At 43.5% G+C, this 20,413-nt stretch overlaps 1 protein-coding gene across 5 annotated transcripts in view; it reads left to right on the top strand.

Moving 5' to 3' along the window:
- PPP4R1 (protein phosphatase 4 regulatory subunit 1) overlaps positions 1-20,413 on the top strand; it is a 65,597-nt gene that overhangs the window by 28,540 nt on the left and 16,644 nt on the right. For all 5 annotated transcript variants that reach the window (XR_003793127.1, XM_029220523.1, XM_029220538.1 and 2 more), the window contains 7 exons: positions 712-870; positions 1,292-1,419; positions 8,511-9,022; positions 13,860-14,014; positions 15,363-15,458; positions 16,956-17,141; positions 18,713-18,874. Coding sequence is in view for 4 of the 5 variants with exons in the window: in XM_029220523.1 (XP_029076356.1) it covers positions 712-870; positions 1,292-1,419; positions 8,511-9,022; positions 13,860-14,014; positions 15,363-15,458; positions 16,956-17,141; positions 18,713-18,874 (1,398 nt within the window). In the remaining variant the exon portion in view is untranslated. The remainder of the gene's footprint in view (positions 1-711; positions 871-1,291; positions 1,420-8,510; positions 9,023-13,859; positions 14,015-15,362; positions 15,459-16,955; positions 17,142-18,712; positions 18,875-20,413) is intronic.

The raw sequence follows: 20,413 nt of genomic DNA, 5'->3' as shown, positions 1-20,413 counted from the left end.
CACGTGAAGTTTGAAATACATACAGTTACCCCCAAAGTGTATTAATATTGCTTGGCCAAAAAGTTCGTTCGGGTTTTCTGTACTATTACAGAAAAACCTGAATGAACTTTTTGCCAACCTAATACAATTCCATGGATGTAAACCAGAAAGATAATATGACTTTAAGAGTTTAAATTTCTGTAATCTGGGCACTTGAATTGTGTTTGTTAAGGACGGTTTGTTAAAAATGCAGATGTGTTAAGAACCATTGATCCCTTTTTAACTCCCATTTCTATAAAATCAGTTCTTATTTATTCAAATGAATCTTTTAATTTTATTGCAACCCTCAAGTATTTTAATGACAAATTAAATTTACAGCAGGTGATTTTTAAATGGTTAGTTCCTGGGATAAAAAATGCTTAATGTACAAGTTAATGTACTTGAAGAGTTTCTGAAACCATCTGTTATGCGGAATAGTTAACGTTAAGTACAAGCTCTTGGATAACATTTAAGCTGTACGTGTTCGGAGCGTTTTTGATTTTCCGTAGTCAGTAGTGGAATGAATTGGGTGTGATTTATTTAAAACTGCTAAGTATTAATATTAAATGGGTCTTCTAAATTTCATTAAGAAGATCTAATGTTTTAAATGCTGTGAAAGCAGAAAATGAAATAAAAGTAACTCCTGAAGCCTGCTGTGTGTCTGCCTAACGAAACACCATCCTCCTCGCACAGCTGCCCAGGTTTTTCCAGCTTTGTTCCGATAACGTGTGGGGAGTCCGCAAGGCCTGTGCTGAGTGCTTCATGGCGGTTTCTTGTGCAACATGTCAAGAAATTCGACGGACTAAATTATCAGCACTATTTATTAATTTGATCAGTGATCCTTCACGTTGGGTAAGGTTTTGTTTAATTATCATTTTTGTAAAAGAATGCATTTTACAGAAGATGTGATTTTGATTTCATAATTTAAGAAATAATTCATCATCTAAGGTATGTTATTGCTAATTTAAGGTATGTTATTTAAGGTATGTTATCATTTAAGGTATGTTATTGCTATCATTTAAGGTATGTTATTGCTAATACTTTTAGGAGTAGACAGTAGACTACTATATTAACTTTTTTTTTTTTTAACTGGATGAAATTTCTGTTCCATGCAAATGTTTTATAGGGTCTCATATTCACATTCTCATGGTTTAAATATTCAAGCCAAGATAAAAATATTTAAACGTAAAAAGGAGAAAATAATTGATGGGGAACTGTAAATCCTAGCTGAAGAAGGATTTATGTTTTATTCCTGTCCTTTTATTCTTCTTAGGTTCGGCAAGCAGCTTTTCAGTCTCTGGGACCTTTCATATCTACCTTTGCTAATCCATCTAGCTCAGGCCAGTATTTTAAAGAAGAAAACAAAAGTTCAGAAGATACATCAGTAGAAGACAAAACTAGGTATGATTTTTTAAAACTTTGCTTTCCAGTTTTACTGCTTGTGAGCATTTTTTTTCATTTTCAGTATTTTTATAATGTTCTTTTTGGAGAGTTTACTATTTCTCTTGATTACAAAAATTGGTAAATATTTTAATAGAGTTTTATTTTAAATACATTTGTTAAACATCTCTTTGGTTAATTACATATTTAAATGAGAAGATGAAGGCACACGTAACACAGTTAGCTTGGTGCTGGGCATATAGAAAGCTGTAGTGATAGATTTGATAATAATGTTTGCGTAAGTTTATTTAATAAATAATTTATCTAGCAAGCCATCTGTTAACATTTAGAATATACAAAGTAATGGTTATACAATTTAAAGGGTTTGGTTTTATAAGGAGTAAAACCTAATTTAAGAATATGCGTTACTACATAGTCAGTTTCTTACTGTTATTTTTCTTTTTAGTTAATTTTGTGGATCTTGTATTCTGTCTACAGAATAATGATTGTAATCTCTCAATTGAGGGGGAAAGTATTTTAATGATTAGCACCAAATTAGTGCACTTACTAACTAGAATATCAACTTTTAAGAGCATTTAATAAGGCAACCAGATTTTCAAATAAAGCTTAAAGAGGACATCTCTGATTTTAATTTTTTTTGCATTTAAAAATTTTACTTGAGTTTTAGTTTTTAAAATTTATTTTAGTAGGGCTTCCCCGGTGGCGCAGTGGTTGAGAGTCTGCCTGCCGATGCAGGGGACACGGGTTCGTGCCCCGGTCCGGGAAGATCCCACATGCCGCGGAGCGGCTCGGCCCGTGAGCCATGGCCACTGAGCCTGTGCGTCTGGAGCCTGTGCTCCGCAACGGGAGAGGCCACAACAGTGAGAGGCCCGCGTACTGCAAAAAAAAAAAAAAAAAAAAAAAATTATTTTAATATATCCTTAGGGGAAAAACGGTTCAGACCTCAGTTAGTGCATGGGAAATAACGCACAGACTTTGACAGGTGTGCACTTGAGCTCAGTTAGTGCCTGTTTCTGAAACAGCCCTGCCTGTAATGCCTGAGTTACCAGAGTGCCTTGTCATGATGCTAATGGACATTTTCTTCTGTAGGTCTTGATACTGTGATATTTGTTTTCTTGGTGTTTTGATTTGGCAGTTCTTCCTTTCTTCTCTGCTGCCTTGTTCTACCTTTTTGCCCATTCTCCTACCATCCTGCTGAATAGCCAAACAAACCTGAGGTACTGTATTTTGTAAAGGAAGAAAAATCACTCTAAACCTGTCTTCCTAACAAGAAAAGTCTGTCGGTTCTTTTTTTTTTTTTTTTTTTTGCGGTACGTGGGCCTCTCACTGTTGTGGCCTCTCCCGTTGCGGAGCGCAGGCTCAGCGGCCACGGCCCTCGGGCCCAGCCGCTCCATGGCATGTGGGATCCTCCCAGACCGGGGCACGAACCTGTGTCTCCTGCATTGGCAGGCAGACTCTCAACCGCTGCGCCACCAGGGAAGCCCATGTCCGTTGTTTTGAAAACAGCTGCTGCAGGGAATGTGACAGAGTGATGAAGTGGGGAGGGGAGAGGTGTTACCTGCTCTTCAGTTTTAAAGTCAGCGACCTTTTCCCTAATGGTACTAATTGTACGAAGACTGTTGCATAGCTTTTATTTATTTTTGTATCTGGAGAGAGTCTAGGAAGTGAAAATATAAATCTACAGAGAATTATTAGGGCGGGGTCAGCAAACTTCCTGTAAAAGACCACACAGTAAATATATTCGATCTCCGTCAGAACTCCTGCAGTGTGGGAGCAGCCGTAGACAGTCCATGATGCATGAGCTCAGCTGTGTTCCAGTAAAACTTTATTGACAAAGACAGTTGGTGTGGCTACCATGGCCAGTAGTTTTGCTAACTGCCGGTATAGGACATTATTGGAAGAGCTATTTAAAGGCAGTTAATTATCTTTTAGCTACAAACTTTAACTCCTCTTCCATTGTAATGAGGTCTGTCTTAGTGTCAAGTCAATACTATTTGTAGCATTGGATTCTCAGTATATTATTAGACTTTATTGAATTGTGTTAATGATGTAAGGGAGGGAGGAGACAGTTCCTGGCTGAGAAAGGAGTTCTGTTAAATATTGTAAAAGCTGTTGTGTAGTCCTAGGTATTATTAATCTCAGAGCCATTAGCTAATTTGCCCTCTCTTAAATACTGCACTGGCTTTTGTTTTGAGCTGTCTTAAATCTAGTTTCATTATTTAAGGTTGACTGATTGGTTAATTATGCAAAAATTAATTGGGCACCTACTATGAACCAGCGACTGTAGACAGATGAACCAGGACTTGGTTCCCGTTCTCGAGGTCCTCTCAGTTTCCTAGAATTCAGATTTCTCAAACGAATATCTCACAAAATAAGCAAGTTTTTGGCAATATATTTCTGCTACTGTTTATTACTTTTGTAGTGTTTCATCTGATCCTGGAAACATTTAATATCACTTAATACTCTTTGAAGCATTTATTGATTATAAACCTCTGACTTTATAAAACACCAGGTTTATCTCTCACTCACCCTTGATCAGGCTGTTCATACTTCTTTGAAGGTGTTAATAAAAGCTGTGCTTCCAGAAACAGAGTTAAGCATTCAGATTTGCACTTTTAAGTTATGTGCAATGAGCAGCCTCTTTTCTGTTTAGTTAAACCAGCTATTACACCGCTCTCCGAATACATTGCCTTCTTTGGGTTCTCCCTCTTTCTGTCTGGGACGCCATCCTGTTTCATGCACACCTCATTTAACAGAGAGAATGTCTGGACAAACTACCTCCAAGAATTCTTGGAGGAAATTCAGAGCTTTTGCATCCTGGCTGTTCATAGCACTGGTGCACGAGCACTGATTTTAGTCATATCTCTTGGTTGTGTATTTTGCACACACTCGTCCAGTGGACTGCAGGTCCCCCCGCGTAGCAGCCTGGTTTTTATCTTTGTGTATTCTGACACCTTCGTCAGGCCTGGCACATGCTCGGCACATGATAAACGTAGAATGAGTTATTGTTAGAAAATAATAGATTTTATCTCAAAAGCCTGAAGTAACTGCACTGCTCTTGCTAGTTTTTGTCAGTTTAGCTTAAAGCTAACTATGTGTAAGTAAAATTGTTACTGGTACAAATCTGGAAGTATTTCACTGATGTTGAGACTCCATTATGAAGTCACAGCACCTGGAGGCTGTGTCTGCTCTCATCTCAGGATGCAGTGTCTGGGACCAGATGTTCCCAGGGCACTTTCCTAGGCCACAGTCTTGAGTCACCAGGTCTCTGAAGATACTGACTCTCAGCTTACGTAGGCACCGAGGAGGTGTAGGTTCTCTTGGAGATGCGTTTCTGGCTGACGCTCTGCCGCACTTGTTCCCTACACCTGCGAGGAGCTGGGCTACTCCGCCCCTCCTGCGAGCCCTCAGTCTCCTCCATTCTCCTCAGAATAGCGTTTGCTTGTATGATAGCGTTTGCCAGACCGACCGTTAGGAATGTCAGAATTCACTTGATTGTGCACTGACTGTTACCCAGCTCCAGGAAAAAATGTATTTAGAGAATTTATATTTTTGACGGTTTATTTTGAAGCAGACGGTTTATTTGTACAGAATTTAATACTTCCCAGAATTTCACATGAGGGAAAATGTTTTTGTCTCTTTAAAACCGTACGAGGAGTTTGAACTTGGGACAAACTAGTAATTTTTCATAAGGCAAATAGAATGACTTGGCCGGTGATTCTCTTTGTTTTTCCTGCTGAGAATATTAAAATTTAATTTTAATGCTAAGATGAGATAGTGATCCAGGAACTTCAGGCCCTTGGAATAGTTTTCCATACTAAATGGCCTTTTAATTGGGTTCTTTTTGTGAATTTTAAGTGGAAGTTTCTTAAATTCATCAGATAACAAGTGAAGTCTTAAGTTTCAGCCATTTGCTCCCCACCACCACCAAACAATGTCCTGTTACTATAATTCTTATTTTTTTAAATTTTAAAATATTTATTTATTTATTTTTGGCTGCGTTGGGTCTTCATTGCTGCGCGTGAGCTTTCTCTAGTTGCAACGAGCAGGGGCTACTCTTCGTTGTGGTGCGCGGGCTTCTCATTGCAGTGGCTTCTCTTGATGCGGAGCGCGGGCTCTAGGCGCGCAGGCTCAGTTGTGGCTCGCGGGCTCGAGAGCGCAGGCTCAGCAGTTGTAGCATACGGGCTTAGTTGGTCCGCGGCATGTGGCATCTTCCCGGACCAGGGCTCGAACCCGTGTCCCCTGCACTGGCAGGCAGATTCTTAACCACTGCGCCAGCAGGGAAGTCCCTACTATAATTTTAAAATTACAGTTTGCATGATACCAGAAAAACTGTAAAAATAGCCAAAGAAGCCCATAAACACTTCTTCCAGATTCTCCAAATGTTAACATTTTACCATACTTGCTTTATTATTATTTTTTTCTGAATTCTTTGAGATAAGTTTTAGACGTGATATTCTTTTTACCTTCCTTCAATATTTCACTCCTCAAAACACAGATACTAATACATAACCAGACTCTAATTACCAAAATTAAGAAATTAACATAGATACAATACTGTCATCTAGAGATTTTATTCAAATTTTACCCATTATCCCACTCGTTTTTAAAACAAAAGAAAAAATTAATAAAGTCATGATTGGAAAATATCATGTAATTCATACACATATAGAAGACACTTATTTTGCATAAGAGCACTTGCTTCGGGACTGTTTTGGAGAGGGAAAGGATGCTACAGACATCGAGGCCAGTCCCTCATTTTATGAATAAGGAGTAAATGTGGAATCTGCAGCGCCAGTGCTGGGTGAGACTCGAGTTCTCGCAGTTTATGTGTGCATGTTATGTATTTTATGATTATAAGCATGGTGGAGAAACACCAGAATTTTAAATGCTATCACTGTGTGGTATGTTTTCAGATGAGGTATTAAATATTTTTATCTGTATCTAAAAAATATATTTTTTAAATAATCACGTGTTTCTAAAACAATTCGTTTCTGAAAACAGTGTGAACATTACTGTGAGATAAAGTGCAATCAGGGAAGTTGGTGATCTCCTGAGAGCACATATGGTGGCTCTGTAACTGGGATATCATGTCGGTGGTAACGTCACCTCCAGGGCACAGGCCGGGTGAGCCTCCTGTTTAATGTCTTTCATTGTGTATATTTAAGGGCCCATGTTTCAGGGGAGCACCCCACCCTCACCTGACAAATTTACCTACATATCCATCCTCAGTTCCCTTTCATGTTTCTTAGAAAGAGCTGTCTCTTCACCCATTTAATCTGTCCACCTGTGTTCTCGAGCCCCTAGTCTTCCTTCTCAGAAAGACATTGCTTTATCAGTGATTCCATCAGTCTCCTGTGTTTTCAGTTCTTCACCTCTTCTGACCTTTTTCTCTGAGCCTGAAGAATGCTCGTCTGAAGCATCCTCTTGTACAGGAGGAATGCCGTGCTCTTTGTCACTCTGCACGACTGTCATGACACATATGCAGGCCAGTCCTTCTGAGGTGCCCTCCAGTCTGTCTGGGCTCTGACCAGTTTCCCAGGGACGCCACCACCTGGAATTCCATGTAGATCCCGACTCAGCCCATCCAGACTGAAACCCCCTCCTCAAACTGCCCTGGTGTTTTTCACTTGCAGTCGGTGCCACCAGCACCTGTTCAGTCGCTCGGGCCAGAAATCTGGAAATCTTCACAGGTTCCTCCCTTTGCTTCTCATGCCCCACGAGCGGGAAGTGAGCAGTCGTGTTGGCGTTGGCGTCATTTGAGTGCGTTGCCGTCCTCTGTAGCCCCGACACGCCGCCCTGTTCAGAAGGGCATCCCTGCCTCTCCTCACCTGCTCTGCTGCACTCCCTGCCACCTGGCGCACCTCCAGCGCGCTTCCTGTCCTGCTTCCGGGCGGCCTTTCTGAAAGAACGCGCCTCAAAATGGAACTCTCTTCACCCCTGCCTTGTCTCCTGTACCCTAGGGTACGTTCCGGAGGTGTTTAGTGTGGGGCGCAGTGGCTCCGCCAACTTTTCACTTTTCCATCGGTTCCCTCTCTGAGCCGGCGTAAACTCATCGCCGTTTCCTGAAGGTGTGGCACCTCTCCTGTCACCCCTGCCTTTGCATGTGCTGCGGGTTTTCCCTTAGCCTCCTAAGCACGTGTTGGTTGCTCCACCCACGGCTCCTGTCATTCCCTGGAAAGCCTTTCCTTGCAGCTGGCGCATCTGCCTCCAAGCTCGGTGTCCTTGCTCCCTCCTTACCACTCTGCAGGAAGCGTTTGCCTCTGATGCTAATCTCAGGAGCAGCAGCTGCCCCTCATTCACATAGGAACCCTCACCACCAGTGTCGCTCCCTGGCTCCTAGTAGGTGCTCAGCATGCGTTTGTTAAGGGTAATTGAGTCAGATAAACTCTGAGGGGCCGTTAGAGCCTCTGTGTAGGTGGTGGATGGCGGTGACCCATGGGCTGTGGTCCCGGGGCTTGTACCACCTACTTCTCTGTCAATTAAGTCATGGCTGCAGGGGCGAAAACTTTTGGGAGTAGAGCCGAAAGTGTGGAAGGAATAAAAATAACTATTTACACTTAAGTGGACTTTAAAGTATTTTGCAAGATAGTAAATAAGGATCTTTTCTAATGCTGTGTAGAGGTTTTTTTTTTTTCTTCTGTGTAAGCAAGGAGGTTTTAATTCTCAGCTTTTTGATAGGTCATTGGAGCACAGTGGCAATACCATAATCCTAAAAATCAGATAATTTTTACTATGTATTTAGCTTAAAATGCATTGTGAGAATTTATCTTCTTACTGTTTCTTTTTAGTTTTTTTTATTATTGAAATTAGCATGGTATTATAGAATCCCGGGGTTCTTAAATGTTATCTCCTCCAACTATTACATAATATTTTAATATCTAGACTTCACAGTTGTTTACATCTCTGAGCACAGAACAACTGATGGAAAAAGAAGCGTTATCAGTAATAGAAATAAACTACTGAATTTGTATGGATAATTTGTAATTTTTAATACTTGTCTAAATGCTTTATGTAGTATCTTTCATTGTTTTTTTTCAGTAATTATTTTTATACTTTCACTTTCTTTTTCCCAAATAACACAATAAAAGGACCAGAGATGAAGAAGTCCCAGAGGATGCACAGATCAGGCTAGAGGATGTTCCTACAGACCCCACTGTTTTTAATTCCAGTGTCAAACTGGAAGGTGCGCTGGACCCGGACATCGGTGCTGAAAGCCCTAGGAAGCCTCCAGGGGACAGCTCATTACCTTGTCCTTTGTCCTCAGAGCCTCATCAGGAGGCAGCTAGTAATGAGGATGATAAAAAGCCCGGCACCTGCAGGTCTGCCTCTCGGTTGGAGGTGGGCGCCAGTGCGCAGGACTCAGCTCCCCTGGATCAGGAGTTGTACAACTCCTTCCACTTCTGGAGGACTCCTCTTCCCGAAATAGATCTAGATGTGGAGCTGGAGCAGGGCTCTGGGAACAAACTCGGCCCCGAGGGGCTGGAGGGAACGCCTGAAGCCACCGCCCCGGCTTCTGCAAACATCACCATGGCCACCAGAAAGGAACTGGAAGAGATGATAGAAAATCTGGAGCCACACATTGACGATCCCGACGTGAAAGGTATGGGAGTTGGTTCTTTATTCTGATAAAAAATGTTATTTTCTGACTTTTTCCCCAGAAAAATTGCCTTTTAAAAATCTATTTTGACCATTGTCATCATGTATTCTTGTCTGGATAAATGTGATTAGTCTGAATTTTAGGAAATAAATTTCAGATGAGCCCGTTACTGTGTTCCTAAGTGTAGCATGTACAGATGTGTTGGTTCACAAATCGCTCTCTGACTTGTTCACACTCACTGTTTTTACAGTTTTAACCCTTGAGTCCTGCCTTAACTCTTCTGCTCTGGATCTCATAAACCTTTTTATAAACAGCGGATGCAGTGCTGTGTTTTACGGAAAGACTGTAGTCTGTTAGCAGTGGACAAAGATACGTATCTGCCTATGGAACGTGGTGTTTTAAGAGCTGTGGGCGTTTGCGAGGGTCCTGCTGGCGTCTTTGTTTCTCAGTTGGACCTTGTTCCATTGGGTTACACTTGTGTCACCTGGATTCTGCCATTGTGAACGGCAGCCTTGAAGGTTGTTGTGTGTGAAAATAACAAGTTGCTCTCACTCAGTGGAATAGGAGTGTGGGAACGAGGTCCCAGGCCACCCCACTCTGCCTGCCGGGGCCAGGGGGTGATTTACGGTCTGGGGGTAGGAACCTGATGCCAGCGACATCAGAGCTCCTACTGAGCACGGTAACCAGTGAAATCTGAAATGTTACCGTAAAACAAAAAACAATTTTGAAAAATCCCCAAACTGCAAGTCTTCAGATCCTTTATCACTTTGTGGATTTTTTTGTTTTGTCCTTGTTCATTCTAGAAGCTAAAATTTCTAAACTGTCAGTTTGCTCAATGTTAGCAAAATACCTATTTTTAAAGCAGACAAAGGGAAACCTTCAGTGTCCTTCTAAAACACGCAAAACCTTGTTGTGTTTAAACTTGGAAAATTTCATCAGTGGAGGTGATATTAGCAGTTATCTTTATTTGGCTTTAACGTATCATGATTTTTAAAGATTTCCTATGGTAATATTATGCTTGGAGAAAAACTAAATGATTTGTTTGATTAAAGGCAAATTCATATCCGTGATGGTTGAAAGTTATTTTAATTTAACTGGCAGACAGTCACCTTTTCCAGAATGCTGTGAATAGTATCGGGCACCGTGAGCCTCTTTTGAGTCTGTGTCTGCAATTTATCCTCGCCATTCGTGGACCAGTAGTTCATTCCTCCTCCTTATGAGTGTTTTCCGTAGAATGTCCTATTTTCTATCCCTCGCGGTGGATTGTTTTCTCTGAAAACCTCACAGCTTCACTGCTCTCGCTAGTTCCTCATTGTGGCTCCTGCCCTTGATTTTTACCACCTTGAGCCCAGAATTCTGCATTTTATGACAACCTGGTGATGTAGCAAATACTGAGGCTTGGTTTTGTTTGACAAATTAGAATCTTCATCAGAATCTTGCCTTTGCCATCTCCCTTCCACCCCAGATGAGGAGGACGGAGACAGAATTACACCTCAGATGTGCACATCTTGGGGTGGTCAGCTCTTGATAAACGTTGTCTTTACAGGTTTCTGCTTTTTGTTGAAGTAAATTTTATTATTTGTCAACTTAAGTTTTGTTCAGTCGATCAAACTTCAGTAACTCTCACGTCTTGTTTTTTGTACACTCCTTAGCTTTATGGAAGAAAGATTCCTAACTGGCCTTTGGCCCGTTCTGGGAGCTCTCCCTGTACACCCCTGCTAGTCGGTTCTCTGACACGTAGGAGACACCTACTAAATATTAATGGAAATACTGAATAAGCTACTTTAAATTCTTTTTTTTAACAAATAAGCTGAAAGTAATATGCATAGTTTGCTTTTTTAAAAGCCCTACATGGACACATATGAGTTTCAGGATATGACTTGGTGTTTCAGAAGGTGACTAACACTGTTTGACTTGAACTTCACAGGCTGCGATTGAGATCTTAGTAGTAATACTATACTGTGATTTCATCAGTTCTCTTTCTAATTCAGCTCTTACACCTGTTACAGTTTAAATTTGTCATGTTGTTCTTTCTGTCCATAATGTTGAAACTTCTGTAACATATTCATTGACTGATTCATCCAGCATCACTTATCGGGCACCTATTATGTGCCAGCTACTCTTCCAGGCAGTGAATATATACCAGCAGCAGACCAGACAGAAATCCCAGCCTCAGAGAGCACAGAGGGTGAGACACTTAGTGTGTAAACTGCCTGTGTCAGATGTTCTGCAGCAAAACATCGGTGGGCAGGGTTGGGGGCGGGAGGGCTTCGGCTGCAGAATTCCTGAGCATCTGAGGGCATATTGAACCCGTGTTAATTGTAGTAACTATTTCTGACTTTTCATACTATTAGAAGGTGTTTTGGGTTTTTGAAGGGTGTACCTTAACTGTGGGTGCTTTTTCTTTTCTAATCTGTGGCTGTGAGCAGTCTGTCAGAGAATGTCTACCTTTTTGAAAGGCAGAATTAACCCCAAATTGGAAACTGAGTTCTGGTCAGGGACTCAACTAGTTATGTTGCGTGTGTGTATCCTTGACTGGGGGCAGGGGAACGTCAGGGTGGGGTGGACCCTCAGAGTCGAGTTTCTGCTTTCACGAGCCACTGGGTCCCTTGTTCTTTTCCATGCTGTTTGGTGGGAATGTCATGGGAAACGAGCAAGCGTTGGGTTTTTTTTTCCTCTAAGGCAGCCTTTGCTTCACAGTCTTACCAATTTAACTCTTACCTTCTTTGAAGCATTGATAGATTAATTTTTTTTTTCTTTGTGGGTCTCTAATCAAAAAACTTAAGTGTTTCCAGGAGCTAGAATGAGATGTTCCTGTCAGAAAAAGAAGGCCCTTTCTCAGCTGTGGGACAGAAGTAGATCCTATGTGGAAGGACAGAAAGGGGGGTAGTAAAATGGGAAGAAGGTGAAAGAGAGCCCCTTTTCCAAACTCCCTGGCGTGTGGCATCACCAGGCTGATTCAGGATTGAGCCACGGCTGAATAGTGACCGGTGCCGGTTTGATTGGCCGTGGCCAGTTCACAGACTGCAGAGGGGAAGCTGGCCAGGCCAGCAAGTACAGAGCTCCCTCCAGTTTCGTTAGGGCCAGTGGAATAACTGGGTCCACTGGGCAGTTGTGGTCTGAAAAAATCATATTGTTCATTGATTGTAAGCAAGAAATTGTTAGGAACTTGTGACTAACCTCCAGGACGGTGTGCGAGAGTCAGAGATGGAAAGGGTGAGCTCAACCAGACCAGCGCTTCGGGGGGGGGGGGGCAGGAAATTCCAGGTTCCAGGCTGTCTCCGATTCTGAGCGCAAGTCACCAGGGACCGCGTGGGCTCTGATCCTGGGGTTTCCGCCCGCGTCGTGAGGAAAACGCAGACATGGTGAAGGCCTGTGCTTCAGTTTCCTTCCGCTGGTCGTGGGGAGCCATCCGCTGAGTCTCAGGCAAGCCTGGGTTCTCCGGGGCCACGGACTCTCTGTGAGTGGGCATGAGGTCGTCCTCATGACCTTTGTACCAGTCTTTTGAAGGAGGTAACCTCAGTGTGACTCACTGAAACTTTTGTGAACGTACAAACCTAAAGGTACAGAATAACATAGACAAGGAGGAGGCTGTCGTTTACTCAGGTTGGTGGCCTGTGTGAGGCGTGTTCTGTGAAAGGCTTCCCAGGAACAGGTCGCGATGCATGAGGGAGCCCACCCTCACACCCCCCCGCCTGCGTCTACGGGGGCAAAAAGCATGTTCCAGGCCGTCAGCCTCCTTTAGTTGTGTTGTGATTTCATTGTGGAAATTTGGAGGATTCTAAAAGGGGAGCTGAAGTGAGTAAAGGATTAGATTAGTACAAATTGCAGCTGAAATCCCCAAAAGAATGAGGATGCTTTCCGTGAGTAACTTTTCATGATTAGACACCTTCAGTTTAATCTATTCAGTTAGGTCATCATCCTGTATGTTTCTTGTGTCTCTCTTGCTGGGTACCTTGTATACTTAACTAGAATTTTATAAATGCTATAGCATGGTAATAGGTTATCTTAATAAAATACTGATTGCTTTTTAATAATCTTTAAGTAGAGTGGGAGCACACTTTCTAATCTTTGTACTAAATAAACTTGCAGGTAAACTTTATAAATTCCTATATTTTGAGCATCCAGGTGGATTGTTACTTGAAGTAATGCTACACAATTTCTTTTTGCTAAATTCCTCATTTATGTTGGGGGGAAGGAAGAATGCTTTATCTTCACTTTGAATGACTTTCTCATAAAGAAGATGTAACTCAAAACGTAGACGATGCCATTTGCCACACTTCAGGGCTGCTGCTTGGTTATCTGTCATTTTGGTTTCCTGCGAGCGAGACAGGGCTTGTTTGGGATCCCTGTGTTTGGGACAAGTCACTCATTTCACTTTCAAAAAGAATTAGAGAAAAGTAAAATAAACCGGAATGAGATATGAGATGTTTAAATGTAACAGCCACAGAAATCTTTGTAATTCCCCTTGTTTTATGTTGGCAGGGTCTGTGTGACTGCTCTCCTGCTAAGATAGCTTAGTAAGTAAGCCTCGCCAGTCCCGCTCATGCGTTCCCAAAACATAGTTCACTGACCCTGAAATTGACTAGATAGCATCTCTCTTTTCATACTAACGCAGAATAATGTACAGTAGTGGGTAAACGTTTTTAATCTCATGAAAGCATATTAGCGTTCTACTTTTTCCCTTGGAGAACTAATGATTGACCACAGTAGAGGTTTTTTCCAGCTTTTCGATGGCAGTGTCCCAAAAGCACTGCGTCTCATTGATCCCATAACCCTGCGCAGGGAGAGCCCGGGCAACCGCGGCCCTGCGCTCACAGGCCTGTCGTTCCGCCCACAGCGCAGGTGGACGTGCTGGCCGCCGCCCTGCGCGCCTCCAGCCTGGACACCTGCGACGAGGCCAGCGAGGCTGCCCGGAGGGCCCCGCAGGATGAGCTCCTTGGCTGCAGACTTGACCACGGCACCGCCGGGCCTTTGACGAGCGAGACCGTCGAGGTGAGGGCTCCGCAGGGCGTGCACAGTGAGCTGGGTGGCCCCGGTGCCGTTCGCGGGGCAGCCGTGGTGCTCGTCACGGCCCAGTTACCACGTCCTGTCTGTCGCTGGTTTTCTCCGTCTCCCTCCTGCATAAAGTAAAAGTCATCGTCACCACGTCCTGTCTCTGTGACATGAGTGTCATGTCCAGAGCTTGGAGTTAATAGTCAGCCCGGGACTGTCTACATGACCACTCCGCAGCTTCAGTGTGGGTGTGGCTCACTGCAGTGAAATAATCTTACTGGAGACAAAGCCCTTTATCAAGAGTAATTAACTCTTCCCTTTTCTTTTTGGAGGGGTGCTTTGTTTCTGATGGGACCATTTCACTGCAGCGAGCAGCACGGTGTTCTGAGCGGAAGACCGGGACTTGAGGCCGTGTTGCGGGATTATCTGGACCCTGGAGTGTGCGGGTGGGTACTGTGACCAGCCCGCCTGCCTGTGTCCTGCACCGTCCTTCCCGAACCCCCCGACCCCCCACCAAGCCAGCACCACGCGGTGTCAGTAGTTCTCATCCCTTGTGTGTGTCGGCGGGAGAAGGAACACATGCTGGTGACCAGAGGCAGGTGGTCTCGGGTCAGAGCGGCCTGGACGCTGAGCTCAGGGAGGGGGGCCTCATACGCATGGGGGCACGGGGGTCCCAGGGCCCCGGTGGATTCCTGGCTTGTTTTCTGTTAGATGACACCCAGTATAGCTAGAAGTCTTGCGTAAAACCAGGGCTTCAGAATGCAACCCTGACCACTTAGCATCATCGGAGATTTTAGTACTTTATCTGAGTTTTAGAAGGTGTTTTGTTTTCATTTTGGGGTTGGCGGGGGCTGTTACAAAAGTATTGGGTCGGCCAGAAAGTCGGTTTGGGTTTTCCTGTAACATCGCGTGACAACCCCGAATGAACTTTTGGGCCAGCCCAATATATTTGTGAAATTAGAAATAGCCAGGAATAGAAATAGTAGAAGAAAAACTGTGTGTGACATACCATACAACAGTTGCCTAAAGCAACCTCTAAATACTGTTTTATTGATAGCTAATTTTAGATATTGGGACCTTTTCAAAATTACTTCTAAATTTACTTTTTAATTACATTTGTTCTGGAATTTATTTTCATACCTTTAGCAGCCTATTCTGAAAGTTTGATTTAAGGCAGGGGAATTCTTATGAGGTCTTAGGTCTGTTTATAAATGTTTAAAAGCATGAAGAATTGGTACGTATTCTTATCTTCTGGTGGCCTTGAAAGGTGAGTAACTTAGTAAGATGGTTTAAATGAAGGGAACTCACAGACAGGACAGTTCTTGAAGTGACCGTTCTCTCCCAACAGAATATGGAGTCCGCCCTTCGCTATATTCATGATGATTCAGACTCGGGCACCAGCGGTGGTTTTAGCCCCGATGAGGAAAGGAGAGCTAAAGTGCAGGTAGGTGACCCAAAACTCTTTACTTTGTGTGGGTGTTGTTAAGTCCACTTTTAAACCCATTTCTCACCAAATTTGGCCCTTCTGATAATGTTTTGAAAATGAGGGTTGATACATCATACTTCTGATAAGAAAATTCAAGCAGTCGAGTAAAATATAAGCAGAAATCTTCCTCTTCTCACACCTGTGACCCCTTCCCCTCCAGGGTGACCGCGACCATGGGTCCTCTTGTATTTCCTCAGCGCGCCTAGGCGGACGCGCCCGCGCGTCGGCGTGCACCTTTCTCTTTCAAAGACAGATAGAGCCAGGCCATCACGCCTGGGTCTTCATGCCTGAGTTGCCAAGGATTGTAAGGCAGAGCTTGACTTCAGAGAGGAGAACGTGGGAGGGCGGCCCAGAGCCGCTGTAAAGTGCTGTCGGCTGGCAGGGTGACTCGAATCGGAGGCTTTACGTGTGGGGTCGTTGGAATGTGGTGACGCCTGTCTTTCTTTTTTCTTTTCTTTTTTAAAGAGTCGTGTCTTGGAGCTCTTTGCACAGGAGCACAGACTCCCCCCACCCCCCGCCCCCCCAGCACAGCACCCACGCGGCCCCGCGTGAGCAGGGCTGGGACGGGCGTCCAGGTGTAGGTGTGCTGTGATATTACAAGTAAAGCCATGTTCATTGTGATCATGCCTGTGCTTTGCTCCTGGGACTGTCTGTGCATTATTATAAGTAGATTGCCTAGGTCAAAGGGGGCGAGTCCTTTGTTTTTGTTTGTTCTATTTATTAAAAATGGAGTTGGTATTCATAGTGTTTTAAAACATGCTTTTTCAAGCCAGTGCATACAGATTGTCTCATTCCTTTAATGAATTTCCATTTTATTTTTTAAAAATAGATAATACGCTTACAAACTTCAGAATTCAGCTTCCTCCTTAGCTTTTCTCCTCCAGCACCCACTTTGCTTTTCCCCTAAAGCAGCCAGTTTTATCTTTATTTTGTAGCTCCTTCCAAAGCTATATTTCGCATACATAAGCAAGATCGTAGATATGTTCTTCTTGTCCTCGCATTTATACAAGTGGTTAGAGGTATGTACACTTTAAGTTTCTATAGATAATTGCTAAATTTCCATCTAAAGGCGGTGGTTGTTGTCGTTTTAAGATCCTTGTTGGTGACAGTGCAGAAGAGGGCCTGCTTAGCCTCATCCGCTAGGTTAGCCTCATTCAGTAGGTTACCCCAGACTCTGTAATCTCTGCCAGCACTGAAAGGCGCTGATCTTATTTTTAATGTATCTCTTAAATTTAGTAAGCAGCTCTCATCATCCTCTAAGCTGTTTTCTGTTTTAAGATCTTGTTTGTTGTTTTCCTCCTTGAAGCTTTTATTCATTTATACATGTATCTCCCTTAGCGTGTTTTCTTATCTCTTTTCAGTTATTGGAAACCTGAAACTTGGAGATTGGTTTTTCACTACTATATGAGGTGCAAGTGTGCCTAATTTACAAAGTCTGCACTCTCTCTTGGTTAGGACGTTGTGCCCCAGGCCCTGCTGGATCAGTATCTCTCCATGACCGACCCCTCCCGGGCACAGACAGTGGACACGGAGATCGCCAAGCACTGCGCGTACAGCCTGCCGGGCGTGGCACTGACGCTGGGCCGGCAGAACTGGCACTGCCTGCGCGAGACCTACGAGACGCTGGCCTCCGACATGCAGGTGCGGGGCCCCTGTCCACGCTCCCTCGCGTGCAGAGAGCTTGCCAGTGACACCAGAGCACTCCCCCGTGGGTCCAGGCTCCTCCCTCCACCTGAGCAGCCTCTCTTCTTTTTTGTCTGAAGTGCTAGAATTAGCTTCCCGTTTGACCTGCTGAGGTTCCTAACTCAAAGGGGCTGTTGTCTAAAGTTCACGTGCAGATTAATTCCTGAGAATATAGGGTTTCATTTTACCCCAGAAACAGTGTTATAAATGCTTCCTCCCTGATATTTTTCAACCTTAGCAGAACTGCAGTCGTGTTCGGGCTGCCAGGGTCTGGGCCCAGCGGGCAGCGCAGTGCGGGTGGGAGAAGGTGGATGGGTGTGTGCGTGCCCGTTTGTGCACACGTGCTCACCACCACCACCACCCGTTTGAGAAACAAGAAATGGGAAACATTGACCCTTGGTCGTTTGTGGCTCTTTGTGGCTGTTTTCCCAGGCTTTGCCGACTTCCCCCCCCCCCCCCCGCCCTTGGGTCTGTCTTCTATACACCCAAGTCCCTTTTCCTTCAGCGACCTTCATCTCTCAGTTATTCGAAGGCATCTGCTGAGACTAATTTATACTGAGTTGTGAATGGTTATCCCTCGGTATCTCAGTTGACTTGGCAAGTTGGAAGTCAAGAGTCCCCTTGGGAACATAGTTTAAGTCCCTCCTCCGCCCTCTGGAGAAGGTGATCCCTGCTCAGCCCTCAGGGGTGGAACTGGGCGTGGGACACATGGTCAGCGACCAACGAGTGTTTCACCCTCTGTATGAGCGGCTTTCCACCTTTATTCTGTGGACTCTCGGAGCTGCTGGTGACGGGGACGGCTCTGGATGGGTAGGGCTTATCCAAACATCCTGCCTTCTCCCATTTGATACACTGAACATGGGTACAGCATATTATCTCAAGAACAGGTTCTTGTGTTTGGGGGCGGGGATAAAGCCTTTGTTCTAAACAGCTTCTCAGCAGGCAAAGTTTTAAACTAAATAAGAAAGTAAACTTTTTAAAATTAAGGCCACATGAAGAAAAAGATGTTTTTGACATATAAAGTCCCCTGTAAATGGAGCACATTTCTGTTCCGGTGTTCTTTTCCAGGGCTGCCCGCAAGAGATTTTTCCAATCTTGTATCTCTTTAATTGCCAGTTCTTTAAAACGAGTTTTGTGGTTGTTTTTAATCCAGGGTAGTCTGTGCAGAGTCGGGAGGGCCAGTGCAGGGAGAGGCACACCAGCGAGCCTTCGATCCATGTGGGACGCCAGGAAATTGGGCATCCAGTGCTCCGAGAGCTACACAGGCTTTACCACCAGTGATCTCCAAGCATTTTTTTCCTTCCTAAGTGAAAGGGGGATAACATATACTGTGCAGGGATTTTGCATTTTTCTGCCAGTTTTTGATAGAAAGTAGGCATTTAAAACTTGGTATCTATTATTACTATTTTATTCTGATTTAACTTGACATCAATAACATTCAGATATAATAACCTTCATACATTGTGCAAAAGTTAAAGTACCAAGACTTTGTGATCAGCTTACTGACGCAGTTGTCTTTATTTCTGCAGTGGAAAGTTCGAAGGACCTTAGCCTTCTCCATCCACGAACTTGCAGTCATCCTTGGAGATCAGTTGACAGCTGCAGATCTGGTTCCAATTTTTAATGGATTTTTAAAAGACCTCGATGAAGTCAGGATAGGTGTCCTTAAACACTTGCATGATTTTCTGAAGGTAATTTTTAAGTTCTTTTGTATAAAAGCACACTAAAATTCTACTGTAGAGTTAAAGTTTTGACTTTATGCTGCCATCGAGATAAGTTTCTGTATGTTCTGTGTAACAAATGTAGCCATGACTTGGATGGTACCATGTGGTTAAAAAATAGTCCCATTCTGATCAGTTTTGCTAGTGTCACCTCAGTGTTTAATTTAAAAATTACGCTAAATTTCATTTTTAAATGACATTAGATCATGGTTACAAACATTTGTACCTTTTTTCTCATAATTACTGAACTAACATGTAGGAGATTACCTGGACATTAAGCCTTCTGTGGTGTGTCCTCACCCCTCTGATGTGGATCTCTGGTCTCTGACAGGAGTAGCGCTGACTTTACAAATTGTTTAATCCTGGAGAACTATTGTAGTTGTAAAGTTTGAAGTGCAGAAGTATCATAATTGAAATTGCTCTAATTGCCCCAATAATGTTCCCTCAACTCAGAATCCAGTGGGGAATTGCACATAGAATTTAAATATCACGTCTCTTTAGCCATCTTAAATCTAGGACAGTTTCCCTGACTTTTCACCTGTAATGTCATGGACCTTTTTGAAGGGGCCAAGCCAGTGGTTTTGGAGGATGCCCCCCAATTTGAAATTGCCTGAGCGCTGTCACACAGTTAGATTCAGGTTAAACAGGTGTTGTCTGCCAAGAGTATTGCCTCTCTACCTAGGTCCCTGGGTGTTTTTCTGAATGGGTTGCGTCAGGGGTAACACGATGTTGGCTCTTGGGTCCCTGGTGAGGCTGAGTCCGGTCCCGTGGCCATGGGTCAGCTCACTTTTCCATCGAGGTTATTGACTCCTCGATGGGCGATTCTTTCAAACCCTGAACATTTCTTTCCCTGAGTCCTTCACACAGTGCTTTTGCATTTCTGCATCTGTACCTGATTCTTGCCTGAATCACTTGTTACTGTGTGAGTTGTAAAATACTAATTTTCTGTTCTTTGTAATTCCTTCTGTGTTTACTAGTTAGTATCTCCTGTAAAGATAACCTTTCCCTTCTCTTTCTCTGCCTTTTTGGAAGTTGTTTTTAATATCAGTGTGGACTCTAGAATTACTTTTTTATTCCGTGTAATGTAATCTATTTCTGTCGGGTTTTTTTGTTTGTTTTTTAACATCTTTATTGGAGTATAATTGCTTTACAATGGTGTGTTAGTTTCTGCTTTATAACAGAGTGAATCAGTTATACATATACATTATGTCCTCATATCTCTTCCCTCTTGCATCTCCCTCCCTCTCACCCTCCCTATCCCACCCCTCTAGGTGGTCACAAAGCACCGAGCTGATCTCCCTGTGCTATGCGGCTGCTTCCCACTAGCTATCTATTTTATGTTTGGTAGTGTATATATGTCCATGCCACTGTCTCACTTTGTCCCAGATTACCCTTCCCCCTCCCCGTATCCTCAAGTCCATTCTCTAGTAGGTCTGCATCTTTATTCCCGTCTTGCCCCCTGGGTTCTTCGGGTTCTTCTGATCATTTTTTTTTTTTTTTTTTTTTTTT

Source organism: Monodon monoceros, unplaced genomic scaffold, assembly GCF_005190385.1.
Source record: "Monodon monoceros isolate NGI ecotype Baffin Bay Population unplaced genomic scaffold, NGI_Narwhal_1 Super_Scaffold_1, whole genome shotgun sequence".
Taxonomy (NCBI): Eukaryota; Metazoa; Chordata; class Mammalia; order Artiodactyla; family Monodontidae; genus Monodon; species Monodon monoceros.
This window is presented reverse-complemented; position numbering and strand designations above follow the sequence as displayed.